Source organism: Salvelinus alpinus, chromosome 29 (genome assembly GCF_045679555.1).
Source record: "Salvelinus alpinus chromosome 29, SLU_Salpinus.1, whole genome shotgun sequence".
Classification (NCBI taxonomy): Eukaryota; Metazoa; Chordata; class Actinopteri; order Salmoniformes; family Salmonidae; genus Salvelinus; species Salvelinus alpinus.
In genome coordinates this window covers 109179-132282 of record NC_092114.1, presented here as the reverse complement: position 1 = coordinate 132282, position 23104 = coordinate 109179, and the positions used below count along the sequence as shown (strand labels likewise).

At 39.1% G+C, this 23104-nt stretch overlaps 2 protein-coding genes across 2 annotated transcripts in view; one reads left to right on the top strand and one right to left on the bottom strand.

The window, feature by feature from the left end:
• Positions 1-141: 141 nt before the first annotated feature.
• LOC139558485 (uncharacterized) lies at positions 142-3404 on the bottom strand. Its single transcript, XM_071373642.1, has 4 exons — positions 3377-3404; positions 830-1103; positions 575-748; positions 142-490 (listed from the first exon to the last, which is right to left on the bottom strand). Exons 1-4 carry the CDS (start codon positions 3402-3404, stop codon positions 142-144), a joined length of 825 nt encoding a protein of 274 aa, XP_071229743.1.
• Positions 3403-23104, top strand: part of LOC139558484 (zinc finger protein 704-like) — a 72788-nt gene continuing 53086 nt past the window's right edge. The window contains exons 1-3 of the mRNA XM_071373641.1: positions 3403-3452; positions 3549-3652; positions 8820-9070. Coding sequence (XP_071229742.1) covers positions 3403-3452; positions 3549-3652; positions 8820-9070 — 405 coding nt within the window. The remainder of the gene's footprint in view (positions 3453-3548; positions 3653-8819; positions 9071-23104) is intronic.

The following is a 23104-nucleotide window of genomic DNA, read 5'->3' as shown; positions in this document are numbered from 1 at the left end:
GAAATGAGCGTCACATACCAGGAACTGTAATAAACGATGAGCCTCCCTCCTATATGCCCACATCAGAGAGACTGGGGAGCCCCTCTACACTCTATCCTTTTGCTGGACCCCCCTCTCTACCCCTCCGCTGGACCCCCCTCTCTACCCCTCCGCTGGACCCCCCTCTCTACCCCTCTGCTGGACCCCCCCCCCCTCTACCCCTCTGCTGGACCCCCCCTCTACCCCAGCTCCAGCTGGGACGGGACCTGGGACGGGACTGGAGCTGGGACGGGGGTTGGGGTTGGGGCTGGAGCTGGGACGGGAGCTGGGATGGGGGCTGGAGCTGGAGCTGGGACGGGGGTTGGGGTTGGGGCTGGAGCTGGAGCTGGGACGGGAGCTAGGATGGGGGCTGGAGCTGGAGCTGGGACGGGAGCTGGGATGGGGGCTGGAGCTGGAGCTGGGACGGGGGCTGGAGCTGGAGCTGGGACGGGGGCTGGAGCTGGGACGGGGGCTGGAGCTGGGACGGGGGCTGGAGCTGGGACGGGGGCTGGAGCTGGGACGGGGCTGGAGCTGGGACGGGGGCTGGAGCTGGGACGGGGGCTGGAGCTGGGACGGGGGCTGGAGCTGGGACGGGGCTGGAGCTGGGACGGGACTGGAGCTGGGACGGGGACGGGAGCTGGGACGGGGACGGGAGCTGGGACGGGGGTTGGGGCTGGAGCTGGAGCTGGGACGGGACTGGAGCTGGGACGGGACTGGAGCTGGGACGGGGCTGGAGCTGGGACGGGGCTGGAGCTGGGACGGGGCTGGAGCTGGGACGGGGCTGGAGCTGGGACGGGGCTGGAGCTGGGACGGGGGTTGGGGTTGGGGCTGGAGCTGGAGCTGGGACGGGGGCTGGAGCTGGGACGGGGGCTGGAGCTGGGACGGGAGCTGGGACGGGGGCTGGAGCTGGGACGGGGCCTGGAGCTGGGACGGGAGCTGGGACGGGGGCGGGAGCTGGGACGGGGGCTGGAGCTGGGACGGGAGCTGCAACGGGGGCGGGAGCTGGGACGGGGGCTGGAGCTGGGACGGGGGCTGGAGCTGGGAAGGGGCTGGAGCTGGGTCGGGAACTGGGACGGGGGCTGGAGCTGGGACGGGGAACGGAGGGGGAGGAGGCTGCAGGGTGGCTCCTCATTATATCATTAAAGACTAAATCACAGATGTCTGGGGAGTGGGAAGGAGGGAAGGTATTGGTTTCTCTCTCTCCCTCTTCTCCCCCACCCTCTCTCTCTCTCTCCCTCTTCTCCCCCACCCTCTCTCTCTCTCCCTCCCTCTTCTCCCCCACCCTCTCTCTCCCTCTTCTCCCCCACCCTCTCTCTCTCTCTCTCTCTCTCTCTCTCTCTCTCTCTCTCTCTCTCTCTCTCTCTCTCTCTCTCTCTCTCCCTCTTCTCCCCCACCCTCTCTCTCTCTCTCTCTCTCTCTCTCCCTCTTCTCCCCCACCCTCTCTCTCTCTCTCTCTCTCTCTCTCTCTCTCTCTCTCTCTCTCTCTCTCTCTCTCTCTCTCTCTCCTCTTCTCCCCCACCCTCTCTCTCTCTCTCCCTCTTCTCCCCCACCCTCTCTCTCTCTCTCTCTCTCTCTTCTCCCCACCCTCTCTCTCTCTCTCTCTCTCTCTCTCTCTCTCTCTCTCTCTCTCTCTCTCTCTCTCTCTCTCTCTCTCTTCTCCCCCACCCTCTCTCTCTCTCTCTCTCTCTTCTCCCCCACCCTCTCTCTCTCTCTCTCCCTCTTCTCCCCCACCCTCTCTCTCTCTCTCTCTCCCTCTTCTCCCCCATCCTCTCTCCCTCTCTCTCTCCCTCTTCTCCCCCACGCTCTCTCTCTCTCTCTCTCTCCCTCTTCTCCCCCACCCTCTCTCTCTCTCTCTCTCCCTCTTCTCCCCCACCCTCTCTCTCTCTCACTCTCTCTTGGATTGCCTTTCTCCCAACACCCCTCCAACCCTACTAAGCTATTTGTCTTCGAGAGTTTAACAGTCAGTCAGCCACAAGAAAGTTGATAGCACGTCTGTCTGTCTGGTGCAACAGATGTTAACAGACTATAGACAGATTCTGTCCGTCAACATATACCCTCTCCAGTTCTGGTTCTGTCTGTCAACATATACCCTCTCCAGCTCTGGTTCTGTCCGTCAACATATACCCTCTCCAGTTCTGGTTCTGTCTGTCAACATATACCCTCTCCAGCTCTGGTTCTGTCCGTCAACATATACCCTCTCCAGTTCTGGTTCTGTCTGTCAACATATACCCTCTCCAGCTCTGGTTCTGTCCGTCAACATATACCCTCTCCAGCTCTGGTTCTGTCCGTCAACATATACCCTCTCCAGCTCTGGTTCTGTCTGTCAACATATACCCTCTCCAGTTCTGGTTCTGTCTGTCAACATATACCCTCTCCACCTCTGGTTCTGTCCGTCAACATATACCCTCTCCACCTCTGGTTCTGTCCGTCAACATATACCCTCTCCAGTTCTGGTTCTGTCTTTCAACATGTACCCTCTCCAGCTCTGGTTCTGTCTGTCAACATATACCCTCTCCAGCTCTGGTTCTGTCCGTCAACATATACCCTCTCCAGTTCTGGTTCTGTCTGTCAACATATACCCTCTCCAGTTCTGGTTCTGTCCGTCAACATATACCCTCTCCAGTTCTGGTTCTGTCCGTCAACATATACCCTCTCCAGTTCTGGTTCTGTCTGTCAACATATACCCTCTCCAGTTCTGGTTCTGTCTGTCAACATGTACCCTCTCCAGTTCTGGTTGTTGGTTTGAACCACGTTGGTTTGAACCACGTGCTTTCATTAATGGATACTGGTCCCTATTAAAGCAAAGCCTTCAGCCTAGAACACTGTAGCATCGATGCCACACTGATCACAGCACCGTTCAGCAATCAAACTGACATTTTTTCTCAGGGTTCTGTTGGGAGTACTGCGCTTGTGTGTGTAGTACCACATGACCTATGTAGTGCCACATGATCTATGTAGTGCCACATGACCTATGTAGTGCCACATGACCTATGTAGTACCACATGACCTATGTAGTGCCACATGATCTATGTAGTGCCACATGACCTATGTAGTACCACATGACCTATGTAGTACCACATGACCTATGTAGTACCACATGACCTATGTAGTACCACATGACCTATGTAGTACCACATGACCTATGTAGTACCACATGACCTATGTAGTGCCACATGACCTGTGTAGTACCACATGACCTATGTAGTACCACATGATCTATGTAGTGCCACATGACCTGTGTAGTACCACATGACCTATGTAGTGCCACATGACCTATGTAGGCATTTTTAGCAGATGCTCTTATCCAGAGTGAGTTATATTTTCAAATATTTGTACTGGTCCCCCGTAGGAATCGAACCGACAAACTCTGGCATTGCAAGCGCCATGATCTACCAACTGAGCCACATGGGACCAGAGTGCTTTGGGCCAGAGCTGTATATGATGCCATTTTGGACACAGACACATTCTCTGTTTGTTGTTGTGTTTTCATGCCCAGTAATATTCTCTGTTTGTTGGTGTTGTTTTAACAGGAAGTCAGAGGAGGAAGTGGACATGGAGAAGGTGACAGCTGCCATGGTTCTGACCAGCCTGTCCAGCAGTCCGCTGGTCAGGAGCCCTCCCGTCAAAGTCAGTGGTGAGTCTACCAAACATGTTTCTATTTATGTATCCTTTTTTTTATACAGGTGATCACACTGAGATGAAGAATCTCTGTTAGAAGGGAGTTTTGTCCCAAGACGGCATCAATCCAACATTTGATAGAGCAAACTGTTGTCATAATAGCTAGCGTCTGAACGTGTTCTACTGCTGCTCTCTGAACGAACTGACAAAGGAAGTTGTTTTTGTTTAACCATTTCCCGTTTCATATGCATTATTCCTTTGCTGAGGTCATGACTCATGATGATGATGATGATGATGATGATGTGGACCAGCTGTAGAGATGGAAACGACGTATCTCCCTGGGTGCAGCGTTTCCCACCAAGTGAAGCTGAGTGTTGTCTTTGGTCGTCTACATCTCGGGTTACCACGGTGACATCTAAAAGAGACTTCCTCTTCATCTGCTATAATGTACATTTTATATGAATCACAAGGCCTCTAAACTAAGTCCCTGGAGGGAATCAACTGTAAATTGGGTCTTGTTTGTTTTACCACTCAAAACAACTGCAAACATTCAAAGTCAATGCAGCTGGAAATCACTATGTGTTTGAGTTGGTACTGTTAGATGCACTTGTTTCTGATGCATATGATGGTCTCAGGTAGGGTTGTAAAGGAGGGTTTTATTACTGATGGTCTCAGGTAGGGTTGTAAAGGAGGGTTTTATTACTGATGGTCTCAGGTAGGGTTGTAAAGGAGGGTTTTATTACCGATGGTCTCAGGTAGGGTTGTAAAGGAGGGTTTTATTACTGATGGTCTCAGGTAGGGTTGTAAAGGAGGGTTTTATTACTGATGGTCTCAGGTAGGGTTGTAAAGGAGGGTTTTATTACTGATGGTCTCGGGTAGGGTTGTAAAGGAGGGTTTTATTACTGATGGTCTCAGTTAGGGTTGTAAAGGAGGGTTTTATTACTGATGGTCTCGGGTAGGGTTGTAAAGGAGGGTTTTATTACTGATGGTCTCAGTTAGGGTTGTAAAGGAGGGTTTTATTACTGATGGTCTCAGGTAGGGTTGTAAAGGAGGGTTTTATTACTGATGGTCTCAGTTAGGGTTGTAAAGGAGGGTTTTATTACTGATGGTCTCAGGTAGGGTTGTAAAGGAGGGTTTTATTACCGATGGTCTCAGGTAGGGTTGTAAAGGAGGGTTTTATTACTGATGGTCTCGGGTAGGGTTGTAAAGGAGGGTTTTATTACTGATGGTCTCAGTTAGGGTTGTAAAGGAGGGTTTTATTACTGATGGTCTCAGTTAGGGTTGTAAAGGAGGGTTTTATTACTGATGGTCTCGGGTAGGGTTGTAAAGGAGGGTTTTATTACTGATGGTCTCAGTTAGGGTTGTAAAGGAGGGTTTTATTACTGATGGTCTCAGTTAGGGTTGTAAAGGAGGGTTTTATTACTGATGGTCTCAGTTAGGGTTGTAAAGGAGGGTTTTATTACTGATGGTCTCAGTTAGGGTTGTAAAGGAGGGTTTTATTACTGATGGTCTCAGGTAGGGTTGTAAAGGAGGGTTTTATTACTGATGGTCTCAGGTAGGGTTGTAAAGGAGGGTTTTATTACTGATGGTCTCAGGTAGGGTTGTAAAGGAGGGTTTTATTACTGATGGTCTCAGGTAGGGTTGTAAAGGAGGGTTTTATTACTGATGGTCTCAGGTAGGGTTGTAAAGGAGGGTTTTATTACTGATGGTCTCAGGTAGGGTTGTAAAGGAGGGTTTTATTACTGATGGTCTCAGGTAGGGTTGTAAAGGAGGGTTTTATTACTGATGGTCTCGGGTAGGGTTGTAAAGGAGGGTTTTATTACTGATGGTCTCAGGTAGGGTTGTAAAGGAGGGTTTTATTACTGATGGTCTCAGGTAGGGTTGTAAAGGAGGGTTTTATTACTGATGGTCTCAGTTAGGGTTGTAAAGGAGGGTTTTATTACTGATGGTCTCAGGTAGGGTTGTAAAGGAGGGTTTTATTACTGATGGTCTCAGGTAGGGTTGTAAAGGAGGGTTTTATTACTGATGGTCTCAGGTAGGGTTGTAGGAGGGTTTTATTACTGATGGTCTCAGGTAGGGTTGTAAAGGAGGGTTTTATTACTGATGGTCTCGGGTAGGGTTGTAAAGGAGGGTTTTATTACTGATGGTCTCATGTAGGGTTGTAAAGGAGGGTTTTATAACTGATGGTCTCAGGTAGGGTTGTAAAGGAGGGTTTTATTACTGATGGTCTCAGTTAGGGTTGTAAAGGAGGGTTTTATTACTGATGGTCTCAGGTAGGGTTGTAAAGGAGGGTTTTATTACTGATGGTCTCAGGTAGGGTTGTAAAGGAGGGGTTTATTACTGATGGTCTCAGGTAGGGTTGTAAAGGAGGGTTTTATTACTGATGGTCTCAGGTAGGGTTGTAAAGGAGGGTTTTATTACCGATGGTCTCAGGTAGGGTTGTAAAGGAGGGTTTTATTACTGATGGTCTCAGGTAGGGTTGTAAAGGAGGGAGAATATATGTAGCTGTTTTAATGCAAATGTACTCTAATTCTACACATGTTGCCATGGATACACTACTGTTCAACAGCTTGGGGTCACTTACAGTTGAAGTCAGAAGTTTAAATACACTTAGGTTGGAGTCATTTAAACTCGTTTTTCAACCACTCCACAAATTTCTTGTTAACAAACTATAGTTTTGGCAAGTCGGTTAGGACATCTACTTTGTGCATGACACAAGTAATTTTTCCAACAATTGTTTACAGATTATTTCACTTATAATTCACTGTATCACAATTCCAGTGTGTCAGAGGTTTACATACACTAAGTTGACTGTGCCTTTAAACAGCTTGGAAAATTCCAGAAAATAATTTCATGGCTTTAGAAGCTTCTGATGGGCTAATTGACATAATTTGAGTCAATTGGAGGTAAACCTGTGGATGTATTTCAAGGCCTACCTTCAAACTCAGTGCCTCTTTGCTTGACATCATGGGAAAATCCAAATAAATCAGCCAAGACCTCAGAAAAAAATTGTAGACCTTCACAAGTCTGGTTCATCCTTGGGAGCAATTTCCAGATCAGGCCTGAAGGTACCAAGTTCATCTGTACAAACAATAGTACGCAAGTATAAACACCATGGGACCATGCAGCCGTCATACCGCTCAGGAAGGAGACGCGTTCTGTCTCCTAGAGTTGAATGTACTTTGATGCGAAAAGTGCAAATCAATCCCAGAACAATAGCAAAGGACCTTGTGAAGATGCTGGAGTAAACAGGTACAAAAGTATCTATATCCACAGTAAAACGAGTCCTATATCGACATAGCCTAAAAGGCTGCTCAGAAAGGAAGAAGCCACTGCTCCAAAACCGCCATAAAATGCCAGACTACGGTTTGCAACTGCACATAGGGACAAAGATCGTACTTTTTGGAGAAATGTCCTCTGGTCTGATGAAACAAAAATAGAACTGTTTGGCCATAATGACCATCTTTATGTTTGGAGGAAAAGGGGGAGGCTTGCAAGCCGAAGAACACCATCCCAGCACGGGGGTGGCAGCATCATGTTGTTGGGGTGCTTTGCTGCAGGAGGGACTGGTGCACTTCACAAAATAGATGGCATCATGAGGAAGCAAAATGATGTGGATATATTGAAGCAACATCTCAAGACATCAGTCAGGAAGTTAAAGCTTGGTCACAAATGGGTCTTCCAAATGGACAATGACCCCAAGCATACTTCCAAAGTTATTGCAAAATGGCTTAAGGACAACAAAGTCAAGGTATTGGAGTGGCCATCACAAAGCCCTGACCTCAATCCCATAGAAAATTTGTGGGCAGAACTGAAAAGCGTGTGCAAGCAAGGAGGCCTACAAACCTGACTCAGTTACACCAGCTCTGTCAGGAGGAATGGGTCAAAATTCAGTACTCCCAACAGAACCCTGGGTCAAAATTCACCCAACCTTTTGTGGGACGCTTGTGGAAGGCTACCTGAAATGTTTGACCCAAGATAAACAATTTAAAGACAATGCTACCAAATACTAATTGAGTGTATGCAAACTTGGAATGTGATGAAAGAAATAAAAGCTGAAATAAATAATTCTCTACTATTATTCTGACATTTCACATTCTTAAAGTAAAGTGGTGATCCTAACTGACCTAAGACAGGGAATTTTAACTAGGATTCAATGTCAGGAATTGTGAAAAACTGAGTTTAAATGTATTTGGCTGAGGTGTATACTTCCAACTTCAACTGTACATATGAGATGAGTAATGCAAAATATGTAAACATTATTAAAGTGACTAGTGTTCCATTATTCCATACTTCCGACTTCAACTGTAGAAATGTCCTTGTTTTTGAAAGAAAAGTATTTTTTTGTCCATTAAAAGAACATAAAATTGATCAGAAGTACAGTGTAGACATTGTTAATATTGTAAATGACTATTGTAACTGGAAATGGCTGAGTTTTAATGGAATATCTACATAGGCGTACAGAGGCCAATTATCAGCAACCATCACTCCTGTGTTCCAATGGCACGTTGTGTTAGCTAATCCAAGTTTATCATTTTAAAAGGCTAATTGATCATTAGAAAACCCTTTTGCAATTATGTTAGCACAGCTGAAAACTGTTGTGTTGATTAAAGAAGCCATAAAACTGGCCTCCTTTAGGCTAGTTGAGTATCTGGAGCATCAGCATTTGTGGGTTCAATTACAGGCTCAAAATGGCCAGAAACAAATAACTTTCTTCTGAAACTCGTCAGTCTATTCTTGTACTGAGAAATGAAGGCTTGCGAGAAATTGCTAAGAAACTGAAGATCTCGTACAACGCTGTATACTACTCCCTTCATAGAACAGCACAAACTGGCCCTAACCAGAATAGAAAGAGGAGTGGGAGGCCCCAATGCACAACTGAGCAAGAGGACAAGTACAGTAGAGTGTCTAGTTTGAGAAACAGACACCTCACAAGTCCTCAACTGGCAGCTTCATTAAATAGTACCCGCAAAACACCAGTCTCAACATCAACAGTGAAGAGGCAACTCCGGGATGCTGGCCTTCTAGGCAGAGTTGCAAAGAAAAAGCCATATCTCAGACTGGCCAATAAAAATAAAATATTAAGGTGGGAAAAAGAACACAGACACTGGACAGAGGAACTCTGCAGTAAATGAAAATAAAGTTTGAATACTTTTCTGACCTTGTCTCTCTCCCCCCTCCAGAGTGTCTGAATGGCTCGTGGAAGGACCGCGGTGGAGGCTTCACCCCCTCCAGTTACAGCAGCAGTGGTTATTGGAGCTGGAGCGGCCCTAGTGACCAGTCCAACCCGTCCACCCCCTCCCCACCGCTCTCCGCAGACAGCTTCAAGCCTTTCCGTATGCCCAGCATCAACGGCCCGCCCCCCGACGACGCCATCGACGAACAGGACGGCAGCAGCCTGCTCTTCGACGAGCCAATCCCACGCAAGCGCAAGGTGGGTAGACAGATTTAATTGAACCATCTAAAAATACAATTTCAGCCACACAAGTGGATACACTGGATAACCAAAGGTTAACCATAGTATAACCATATAATAACCACAGGATAGCTATAGGATAACCATGGTATAACCATATAATAACCACAGGATAGCTATAGGATAACCATAGTATAACCATATAATAACCACAGGATAGCTATAGGATAACCATGGTATAACCATATAATAACCACAGGATAGCTATAGGATAACCATATAACCACAGGTTAGCTATAGGATAACCATGGTATAACCATATAATAACCACAGGATAGCTATAGGATAACCATGGTATAACCATATAATAACCACAGGATAGCTATAGGATAACCATATAATAACCACAGGATAGCTATAGGATAACCAAAGGATAACCACAGGATAACCATGGTATAACCATATAATAACCACAGGATAGCTATAGGATAACCATAGTATAACCATATAATAACCACAGGATAGCTATAGGATAACCATAGTATAACCATATAATAACCACAGGATAACCAATGGTTAACCATAGTATAACCATATAATAACCACAGGATAGCTATAGGATAACCAAAGATTAACCATAGTATAACCACAGGATAGCTATAGGATAACCATATAATAACCACAGGATAACCATGGTATAACCATATAATAACCACAGGATAGCTATAGGATAACCAAAGGATAACCATAGTATAACCATATAATAACCACAGGATAGCTATAGGATAACCATATAATAACCACAGGATAACCATGGTATAACCATATAATAACCACAGGATAGCTATAGGATAACCAAAGGATAACCATAGTATAACCATAGTATAACCATATAATAACCACAGGATAGCTATAGGATAACCATAGGATAACCATATAATAACCACAGGATAGCTATAGGATAACCATAGTATAACCACAGGATAGCTATAGGATAACCATATAATAACCACAGGATAACCATGGTATAACCATATAATAACCACAGGATAGCTATAGGATAACCAAAGGATAACCATGGTATAACCATATAATAACCACAGGATAGCTAAAGGATAACCATAGTATAACCATATAATAACCATAGGATAGCTATAGGATAACCATAGTATAACCATATAATAACCACAGGATAGCTATAGGATAACCATAGTATAACCATATAATAACTATAGGATAGCTATAGGATAACCAAAGGATAACCATAGTATAACCATATAATAACCACAGGATAGCTATAGGATAACCAAAGGATAACCATGGTATAACCATATAATAACCGCAGGATAGCTATAGGATAACCAAAGGATAACCATATAATAACCACAGGATAGCTATAGGATAACCATGGTATAACCATATAATAACCACAGGATAGCTATAGGATAACCATGGTATAACCATATAATAACCACAGGATAGCTATAGGATAACCATATAACCACAGGATAGCTATAGGATAACCATAGTATAACCATATAATAACCACAGGATAGCTATAGGATAACCATGGTATAACCATATAATAACCACAGGATAGCTATAGGATAACCATGGTATAACCATATAATAACCACAGGATAGCTATAGGATAACCATATAACCACAGGTTAGCTATAGGATAACCATGGTATAACCATATAATAACCACAGGATAGCTATAGGATAACCATGGTATAACCATATAATAACCACAGGATAGCTATAGGATAACCATATAATAACCACAGGATAGCTATAGGATAACCAAAGGATAACCACAGGATAACCATGGTATAACCATATAATAACCACAGGATAGCTATAGGATAACCATAGTATAACCATATAATAACCACAGGATAGCTATAGGATAACCATAGTATAACCATATAATAACCACAGGATAACCAATGGTTAACCATAGTATAACCATATAATAACCACAGGATAGCTATAGGATAACCAAAGATTAACCATAGTATAACCACAGGATAGCTATAGGATAACCATATAATAACCACAGGATAACCATGGTATAACCATATAATAACCACAGGATAGCTATAGGATAACCAAAGGATAACCATAGTATAACCATATAATAACCACAGGATAGCTATAGGATAACCATATAATAACCACAGGATAACCATGGTATAACCATATAATAACCACAGGATAGCTATAGGATAACCAAAGGATAACCATAGTATAACTATAGTATAACCATATAATAACCACAGGATAGCTATAGGATAACCATAGTATAACCATATAATAACCACAGGATAGCTATAGGATAACCATAGTATAACCACAGGATAGCTATAGGATAACCATATAATAACCACAGGATAACCATGGTATAACCATATAATAACCACAGGATAGCTATAGGATAACCAAAGGATAACCATGGTATAACCATATAATAACCACAGGATAGCTAAAGGATAACCATAGTATAACCATATAATAACCATAGGATAGCTATAGGATAACCATAGTATAACCATATAATAACCACAGGATAGCTATAGGATAACCATAGTATAACCATATAATAACTATAGGATAGCTATAGGATAACCAAAGGATAACCATAGTATAACCATATAATAACCACAGGATAGCTATAGGATAACCAAAGGATAACCATGGTATAACCATATAATAACCGCAGGATAGCTATAGGATAACCACAGGATAGCTATAGGATAACCATGGTATAACCATATAATAACCACAGGATAGCTATAGGATAACCATATAACCACAGGATAGCTATAGGATAACCATAGTATAACCATATAATAACCACAGGATAGCTATAGGATAACCATGGTATAACCATATAATAACCACAGGATAGCTATAGGATAACCATGGTATAACCATATAATAACCACAGGATAGCTATAGGATAACCATATAACCACAGGTTAGCTATAGGATAACCATGGTATAACCATATAATAACCACAGGATAGCTATAGGATAACCATGGTATAACCATATAATAACCACAGGATAGCTATAGGATAACCATATAATAACCACAGGATAGCTATAGGATAACCAAAGGATAACCACAGGATAACCATGGTATAACCATATAATAACCACAGGATAGCTATAGGATAACCATAGTATAACCACAGGATAGCTATAGGATAACCATAGTATAACCATATAATAACCACAGGATAACCAATGGTTAACCATAGTATAACCATATAATAACCACAGGATAGCTATAGGATAACCAAAGATTAACCATAGTATAACCACAGGATAGCTATAGGATAACCATATAATAACCACAGGATAACCATGGTATAACCATATAATAACCACAGGATAGCTATAGGATAACCAAAGGATAACCATAGTATAACCATATAATAACCACAGGATAGCTATAGGATAACCATATAATAACCACAGGATAACCATGGTATAACCATATAATAACCACAGGATAGCTATAGGATAACCAAAGGATAACCATAGTATAACCATAGTATAACCATATAATAACCACAGGATAGCTATAGGATAACCATAGTATAACCATATAATAACCACAGGATAGCTATAGGATAACCATAGTATAACCACAGGATAGCTATAGGATAACCATATAATAACCACAGGATAACCATGGTATAACCATATAATAACCACAGGATAGCTATAGGATAACCAAAGGATAACCATGGTATAACCATATAATAACCACAGGATAGCTAAAGGATAACCATAGTATAACCATATAATAACCATAGGATAGCTATAGGATAACCATAGTATAACCATATAATAACCACAGGATAGCTATAGGATAACCATAGTATAACCATATAATAACTATAGGATAGCTATAGGATAACCAAAGGATAACCATAGTATAACCATATAATAACCACAGGATAGCTATAGGATAACCAAAGGATAACCATGGTATAACCATATAATAACCGCAGGATAGCTATAGGATAACCAAAGGATAACCATATAATAACCACAGTATAGCTATAGGATAACCATGGTATAACCATATAATAACCACAGGATAGCTATAGGATAACCATGGTATAACCATATAATAACCACAGGATAGCTATAGGATAACCATATAACCACAGGATAGCTATAGGATAACCATAGTATAACCATATAATAACCACAGGATAGCTATAGGATAACCATGGTATAACCATATAATAACCACAGGATAGCTATAGGATAACCATGGTATAACCATATAATAACCACAGGATAGCTATAGGATAACCATATAACCACAGGTTAGCTATAGGATAACCATGGTATAACCATATAATAACCACAGGATAGCTATAGGATAACCATGGTATAACCATATAATAACCACAGGATAGCTATAGGATAACCATATAATAACCACAGGATAGCTATAGGATAACCAAAGGATAACCACAGGATAACCATGGTATAACCATATAATAACCACAGGATAGCTATAGGATAACCATAGTATAACCATATAATAACCACAGGATAGCTATAGGATAACCATAGTATAACCATATAATAACCACAGGATAACCAATGGTTAACCATAGTATAACCATATAATAACCACAGGATAGCTATAGGATAACCAAAGATTAACCATAGTATAACCACAGGATAGCTATAGGATAACCATATAATAACCACAGGATAACCATGGTATAACCATATAATAACCACAGGATAGCTATAGGATAACCAAAGGATAACCATAGTATAACCATATAATAACCACAGGATAGCTATAGGATAACCATATAATAACCACAGGATAACCATGGTATAACCATATAATAACCACAGGATAGCTATAGGATAACCAAAGGATAACCATAGTATAACCATAGTATAACCATATAATAACCACAGGATAGCTATAGGATAACCATAGTATAACCATATAATAACCACAGGATAGCTATAGGATAACCATAGTATAACCACAGGATAGCTATAGGATAACCATATAATAACCACAGGATAACCATGGTATAACCATATAATAACCACAGGATAGCTATAGGATAACCAAAGGATAACCATGGTATAACCATATAATAACCATAGGATAGCTATAGGATAACCATAGTATAACCATATAATAACCACAGGATAGCTATAGGATAACCATAGTATAACCATATAATAACCACAGGATAGCTATAGGATAACCATAGTATAACCACAGGATAGCTATAGGATAACCATATAATAACCACAGGATAACCATGGTATAACCATATAATAACCACAGGATAGCTATAGGATAACCAAAGGATAACCATGGTATAACCATATAATAACCACAGGATAGCTAAAGGATAACCATAGTATAACCATATAATAACCATAGGATAGCTATAGGATAACCATAGTATAACCATATAATAACCACAGGATAGCTATAGGATAACCATAGTATAACCATATAATAACTATAGGATAGCTATAGGATAACCAAAGGATAACCATAGTATAACCATATAATAACCACAGGATAGCTATAGGATAACCAAAGGATAACCATGGTATAACCATATAATAACCGCAGGATAGCTATAGGATAACCACAGGATAGCTATAGGATAACCATGGTATAACCATATAATAACCACAGGATAGCTATAGGATAACCATATAACCACAGGATAGCTATAGGATAACCATAGTATAACCATATAATAACCACAGGATAGCTATAGGATAACCATGGTATAACCATATAATAACCACAGGATAGCTATAGGATAACCATGGTATAACCATATAATAACCACAGGATAGCTATAGGATAACCATATAACCACAGGTTAGCTATAGGATAACCATGGTATAACCATATAATAACCACAGGATAGCTATAGGATAACCATGGTATAACCATATAATAACCACAGGATAGCTATAGGATAACCATATAATAACCACAGGATAGCTATAGGATAACCAAAGGATAACCACAGGATAACCATGGTATAACCATATAATAACCACAGGATAGCTATAGGATAACCATAGTATAACCACAGGATAGCTATAGGATAACCATAGTATAACCATATAATAACCACAGGATAACCAATGGTTAACCATAGTATAACCATATAATAACCACAGGATAGCTATAGGATAACCAAAGATTAACCATAGTATAACCACAGGATAGCTATAGGATAACCATATAATAACCACAGGATAACCATGGTATAACCATATAATAACCACAGGATAGCTATAGGATAACCAAAGGATAACCATAGTATAACCATATAATAACCACAGGATAGCTATAGGATAACCATATAATAACCACAGGATAACCATGGTATAACCATATAATAACCACAGGATAGCTATAGGATAACCAAAGGATAACCATAGTATAACCATAGTATAACCATATAATAACCACAGGATAGCTATAGGATAACCATAGTATAACCATATAATAACCACAGGATAGCTATAGGATAACCATAGTATAACCACAGGATAGCTATAGGATAACCATATAATAACCACAGGATAACCATGGTATAACCATATAATAACCACAGGATAGCTATAGGATAACCAAAGGATAACCATGGTATAACCATATAATAACCACAGGATAGCTAAAGGATAACCATAGTATAACCATATAATAACCATAGGATAGCTATAGGATAACCATAGTATAACCATATAATAACCACAGGATAGCTATAGGATAACCATAGTATAACCATATAATAACTATAGGATAGCTATAGGATAACCAAAGGATAACCATAGTATAACCATATAATAACCACAGGATAGCTATAGGATAACCAAAGGATAACCATGGTATAACCATATAATAACCGCAGGATAGCTATAGGATAACCAAAGGATAACCATATAATAACCACAGTATAGCTATAGGATAACCATGGTATAACCATATAATAACCACAGGATAGCTATAGGATAACCATGGTATAACCATATAATAACCACAGGATAGCTATAGGATAACCATATAACCACAGGATAGCTATAGGATAACCAAAGGATAACCATGGTATAACCATATAATAACCGCAGGATAGCTATAGGATAACCAAAGGATAACCATATAATAACCACAGTATAGCTATAGGATAACCATGGTATAACCATATAATAACCACAGGATAGCTATAGGATAACCAAAGGATAACCACAGGATAACCATGGTATAACCATATAATAACCACAGGATAGCTATAGGATAACCATAGTATAACCATATAATAACCACAGGATAGCTATAGGATAACCATAGTATAACCATATAATAACCACAGGATAACCAATGGTTAACCATAGTATAACCATATAATAACCACAGGATAGCTATAGGATAACCAAAGATTAACCATAGTATAACCACAGGATAGCTATAGGATAACCATATAATAACCACAGGATAACCATGGTATAACCATATAATAACCACAGGATAGCTATAGGATAACCAAAGGATAACCATAGTATAACCATATAATAACCACAGGATAGCTATAGGATAACCATATAATAACCACAGGATAACCATGGTATAACCATATAATAACCACAGGATAGCTATAGGATAACCAAAGGATAACCATAGTATAACCATAGTATAACCATATAATAACCACAGGATAGCTATAGGATAACCATAGTATAACCATATAATAACCACAGGATAGCTATAGGATAACCATAGTATAACCACAGGATAGCTATAGGATAACCATATAATAACCACAGGATAACCATGGTATAACCATATAATAACCACAGGATAGCTATAGGATAACCAAAGGATAACCATGGTATAACCATATAATAACCATAGGATAGCTATAGGATAACCATAGTATAACCATATAATAACCACAGGATAGCTATAGGATAACCATAGTATAACCATATAATAACTATAGGATAGCTATAGGATAACCAAAGGATAACCATAGTATAACCATATAATAACCACAGGATAGCTATAGGATAACCAAAGGATAACCATGGTATAACCATATAATAACCGCAGGATAGCTATAGGATAACCAAAGGATAACCATGGTATAACCATATAATAACCACAGGATAGCTATAGGATAACCATAGTATAACCATATAATAACCACAGGATAGCTATAGGATAACCATGGTATAACCATATAATAACCACAGGATAGCTATAGGATAACCATGGTATAACCATATAATAACCACAGGATAGCTATATGATAACCATGGTATAACCATATAATAACCACAGGATAGCTATAGGATAACCATGGTATAACCATATAATAACCACAGGATAGCTATATGATAACCATGGTATAACCATATAATAACCACAGGATAGCTATAGGATAACCAAAGGATAACCATGGTATATAACCACAGGATAGCTATAGGATAACCATAGTATAACCATATAATAACCACAGGATAGCTATAGGATAACCATGGTATAACCATATAATAACCACAGGATAGCTATAGGATAACCATATAACCACAGGTTAGCTATAGGATAACCATGGTATAACCATATAATAACCACAGGATAGCTATAGGATAACCATGGTATAACCATATAATAACCACAGGATAGCTATAGGATAACCATATAATAACCACAGGATAGCTATAGGATAACCAAAGGATAACCACAGGATAACCATGGTATAACCATATAATAACCACAGGATAGCTATAGGATAACCATAGGATAACCATAGTATAACCACAGGATAGCTATAGGATAACCATATAATAACCACAGGATAACCATGGTATAACCATATAATAACCACAGGATAGCTATAGGATAACCAAAGGATAACCATGGTATAACCATATAATAACCACAGGATAGCTAAAGGATAACCATAGTATAACCATATAATAACCATAGGATAGCTATAGGATAACCATAGTATAACCATATAATAACCACAGGATAGCTATAGGATAACCATAGTATAACCATATAATAACTATAGGATAGCTATAGGATAACCAAAGGATAACCATAGTATAACCATATAATAACCACAGGATAGCTATAGGATAACCAAAGGATAACCATGGTATAACCATATAATAACCGCAGGATAGCTATAGGATAACCAAAGGATAACCATGGTATAACCATATAATAACCACAGGATAGCTATAGGATAACCATAGTATAACCATATAATAACCACAGGATAGCTATAGGATAACCATGGTATAACCATATAATAACCACAGGATAGCTATAGGATAACCATGGTATAACCATATAATAACCACAGGATAGCTATATGATAACCATGGTATAACCATATAATAACCACAGGATAGCTATAGGATAACCAAAGGATAACCATGGTATATAACCACAGGATAGCTATAGGATAACCATAGTATAACCATATAATAACCACAGGATAGCTATAGGATAACCATGGTATAACCATATAATAACCACAGGATAGCTATAGGATAACCATATAACCACAGGTTAGCTATAGGATAACCATGGTATAACCATATAATAACCACAGGATAGCTATAGGATAACCATGGTATAACCATATAATAACCACAGGATAGCTATAGGATAACCATATAATAACCACAGGATAGCTATAGGATAACCAAAGGATAACCACAGGATAACCATGGTATAACCATATAATAACCACAGGATAGCTATAGGATAACCATAGTATAACCATATAATAACCACAGGATAGCTATAGGATAACCATAGTATAACCATATAATAACCACAGGATAACCAATGGTTAACCATAGTATAACCATATAATAACCACAGGATAGCTATAGGATAACCAAAGATTAACCATAGTATAACCACAGGATAGCTATAGGGTAACCATATAATAACCACAGGATAACCATAGTATAACCATATAATAACCACAGGATAGCTATAGGATAACCAAAGGATAACCATAGTATAACCATATAATAACCACAGGATAGCTATAGGATAACCATATAATAACCACAGGATAACCATGGTATAACCATATAATAACCACAGGATAGCTATAGGATAACCAAAGGATAACCATAGTATAACCATATAATAACCACAGGATAGCTATAGGATAACCATATAATAACCACAGGATAGCTATAGGATAACCATAGTAAAACCATGGGATAGCTATAGGATAACCATATAATAACCACAGGATAACCATATAATAACCACAGGATAGCTATAGGATAACCAAAGGATAACCATGGTATAACCATATAATAACCACAGGATAGCTATAGGATAACCAAAGGATAACCATAGTATAACCATATAATAACCATAGGATAGCTATAGGATAACCATAGTATAACCATATAATAACCACAGGATAGCTATAGGATAACCATAGTATAACCACATAATAACTATAGGATAGCTATAGGATAACCATGGTATAACCATATAATAACCACAGGATAGCTATAGGATAACCAAAGGATAACCATGGTATAACCATATAATAACCACAGGATAGCTATAGGATAACCAAAGGATAACCATAGGATAACCATAGTATAACCACAGGATAGCTATAGGATAACCATATAATAACCACAGGATAACCATGGTATAACCATATAATAACCACAGGATAGCTATAGGATAACCAAAGGATAACCATGGTATAACCATATAATAACCACAGGATAGCTATAGGATAACCAAAGGATAACCATAGTATAACCATAGTATAACCATATAATAACCACAGGATAGCTGTAAGATAACCATAGTATAACCATATAATAACCACAGGATAGCTATAGGATAACCATAGTATAACCACAGGATAGCTATAGGATAACCATATAATAACCACAGGATAACCATGGTATAACCATATAATAACCACAGGATAGCTATAGGATAACCAAAGGATAACCATGGTATAACCATATAATAACCACAGGATAGCTAAAGGATAACCATAGTATAACCATATAATAACCATAGGATAGCTATAGGATAACCATAGTATAACCATATAATAACCACAGGATAGCTATAGGATAACCATAGTATAACCATATAATAACTATAGGATAGCTATAGGATAACCATGGTATAACCATATAATAACCACAGGATAGCTATAGGATAACCAAAGGATAACCATAGTATAACCATATAATAACCAAAGGATAACCATAGTATAACCACAGGATAGCTATAGGATAACTATAGTATAACCATATAACAACCACAGGATATCTATAGGATAACCATATAATAACCACATGATAACCATATAATAACCACAGGATAGCTATAGGATAACCAAAGGATAACCATGGTATAACCATATAATAACCACAGGATAGCTATAGGATAACCAAAGGATAACCATAGTATAACCATTTAATAACCATAGGATAGCTATAGGATAACCATAGTATAACCATATAATAGCCACAGGATAGCTATAGGATAACCATGGTATAACCATATAATAACCACAGGATAGCTATAGGATAACCATGGTATAACCATATAATAACCACAGGATAGCTATAGGATAACCATGGTATAACCATATAATAACCACAGGATAGCTATAGTATAACCATATAATAACCACAGGATAGCTATAGGATAACCATATAATAACCACAGGATAGCTATAGGATAACCATGGTCTAACCATATAATAACCACAGGATAGCTATAGGATAACCATGGTCTAACCATATAATAACCACAGGATAGCTATAGGATAACCATGGTATAACCATATAATAACCACAGGATAGCTATAGGATAACCATGGTATAACCATATAACCACAGGATAGCTATAGGATAACCATGGTATAACCATATAATAACCACAGGATAGCTATAGGATAACCATATAATAACCACAGGATAACCATGGTATAACCATATAATAACCACAGGATAGCTATAGGATAACTAAAGGATAACCACAGGATAACCATGGTATAACCATATAATAACCACAGGATAGCTATAGGATAACCATAGTATAACCATATAATAACCACAGGATAGCTATAGGATAACCATCGTATAACCACAGGATAACCAAAGGTTAACCATAGTATAACCATATAATAACCACAGGATAGCTATAGGATAACCAAAGGATAACCATAGTATAACCACAGGATAGCTATAGGATAACCATATAATAACCACAGGATAACCATGGTATAACCATATAATAACCACAGGATAGCTATAGGATAACCAAAGGATAACCATAGTATAACCATATAATAACCACAGGATAGCTATAGGATAACCATATAATAACCACAGGATAACCATGTTATAACCATATAATAACCACAGGATAACCATGGTATAACCATTTAATAACCACAGGATAGCTATAGGATAACCAAAGGATAACCATATAATAACCACAGGATAGCTATAGGATAACCATAGTATAACCATATAATAACCACAGGATAGCTATAGGATAACCATAGTATAACCACAGGATAGCTATAGGATAACCATATAATAACCACAGGATAACCATGGTATAACCATATAATAACCACAGGATAGCTATAGGATAACCAAAGGATAACCATGGTATAACCATATAATAACCACAGGATAGCTATAGGATAACCAAAGGATAACCATGGTATAACCATATAATAACCACAGGATAGCTATAGGATAACCATAGTATAACCATATAATAACCACAGGATAGCTATAGGATAACCATGGTATAACCATATAATAACCACAGGATAGCTATAGGATAACCATAGTATAACCATATAATAACCACAGGATAGCTATAGGATAACCAAAGGATAACCACAGGATAACCATGGTATAACCATTTAATAACCACAGGATAGCTATAGGATAACCATATAATAACCACAGGATAGCTATAGGATAACCATAGTATAACCATATAATAACCACAGGATAGCTATAGGATAACCAAAGGATAACCATAGTATAACCACAGGATAGCTATAGGATAACCATATAATAACCACAGGATAACCATGGTATAACCATATAATAACCACAGGATAGCTATAGGATAACCAAAGGATAACCATAGTATAACCATATAATAACCACAGGATAGCTATAGGATAACCATATAATAACCACAGGATAACCATGGTATAACCATATAATAACCACAGGATAGCTATAGGATAACCAAAGGATAACCATAGTATAACCATATAATAACCACAGGATAGCTATAGGATAACCATAGTATAACCATATAATAACCACAGGATAGCTTTAGGATAACCATAGTATAACCACAGGATAGCTATAGGATAACCATATAATAACCACAGGATAACCATGGTATAACCATATAATAACCACAGGATAGCTATAGGATAACCAAAGGATAACCATGGTATAACCATATAATAACCACAGGATAGCTATAGGATAACCAAAGGATAACCATAGTATAACCATATAATAACCATAGGATAGCTATAGGATAACCATAGTATAACCATATAATAACCACAGGATAGCTATAGGATAACCATAGTATAACCACATAATAACTATAGGATAGCTATAGGATAACCATGGTATAACCATATAATAACCACAGGATAGCTATAGGATAACCAAAGGATAACCATGGTATAACCATATAATAACCACAGGATAGCTATAGGATAACCAAAGGATAACCATAGTATAACCATATAATAACCACAGGATAGCTATAGGATAACCATATAATAACCACAGGATAGCTATAGGATAACCATAGTATAACCACAGGATAGCTATAGGGTAACCATATAATAACCACAGGATAACCATGGTATAACCATATAATAACCACAGGATAGCTATAGGATAACCAAAGGATAACCATGGTATAACCATATA

Coding starts and splice junctions, on each gene's coding strand:
- LOC139558485 (XM_071373642.1), bottom strand. CDS start 3,404: ATGGCGCTTGCAATGCCAGAGTTTGTCG. Junction 749..829: donor CAGCCCCAACCCCAACCCCC/GTCCCAGCTCCA, acceptor TCCCAGCTCCAG/CCCCGTCCCAGCTCCAGTCC. Junction 491..574: donor CCGTCCCAGCTCCAGCCCCC/GTCCCAGCTCCA, acceptor TCCCAGCTCCAG/CCCCCGTCCCAGCTCCAGCC.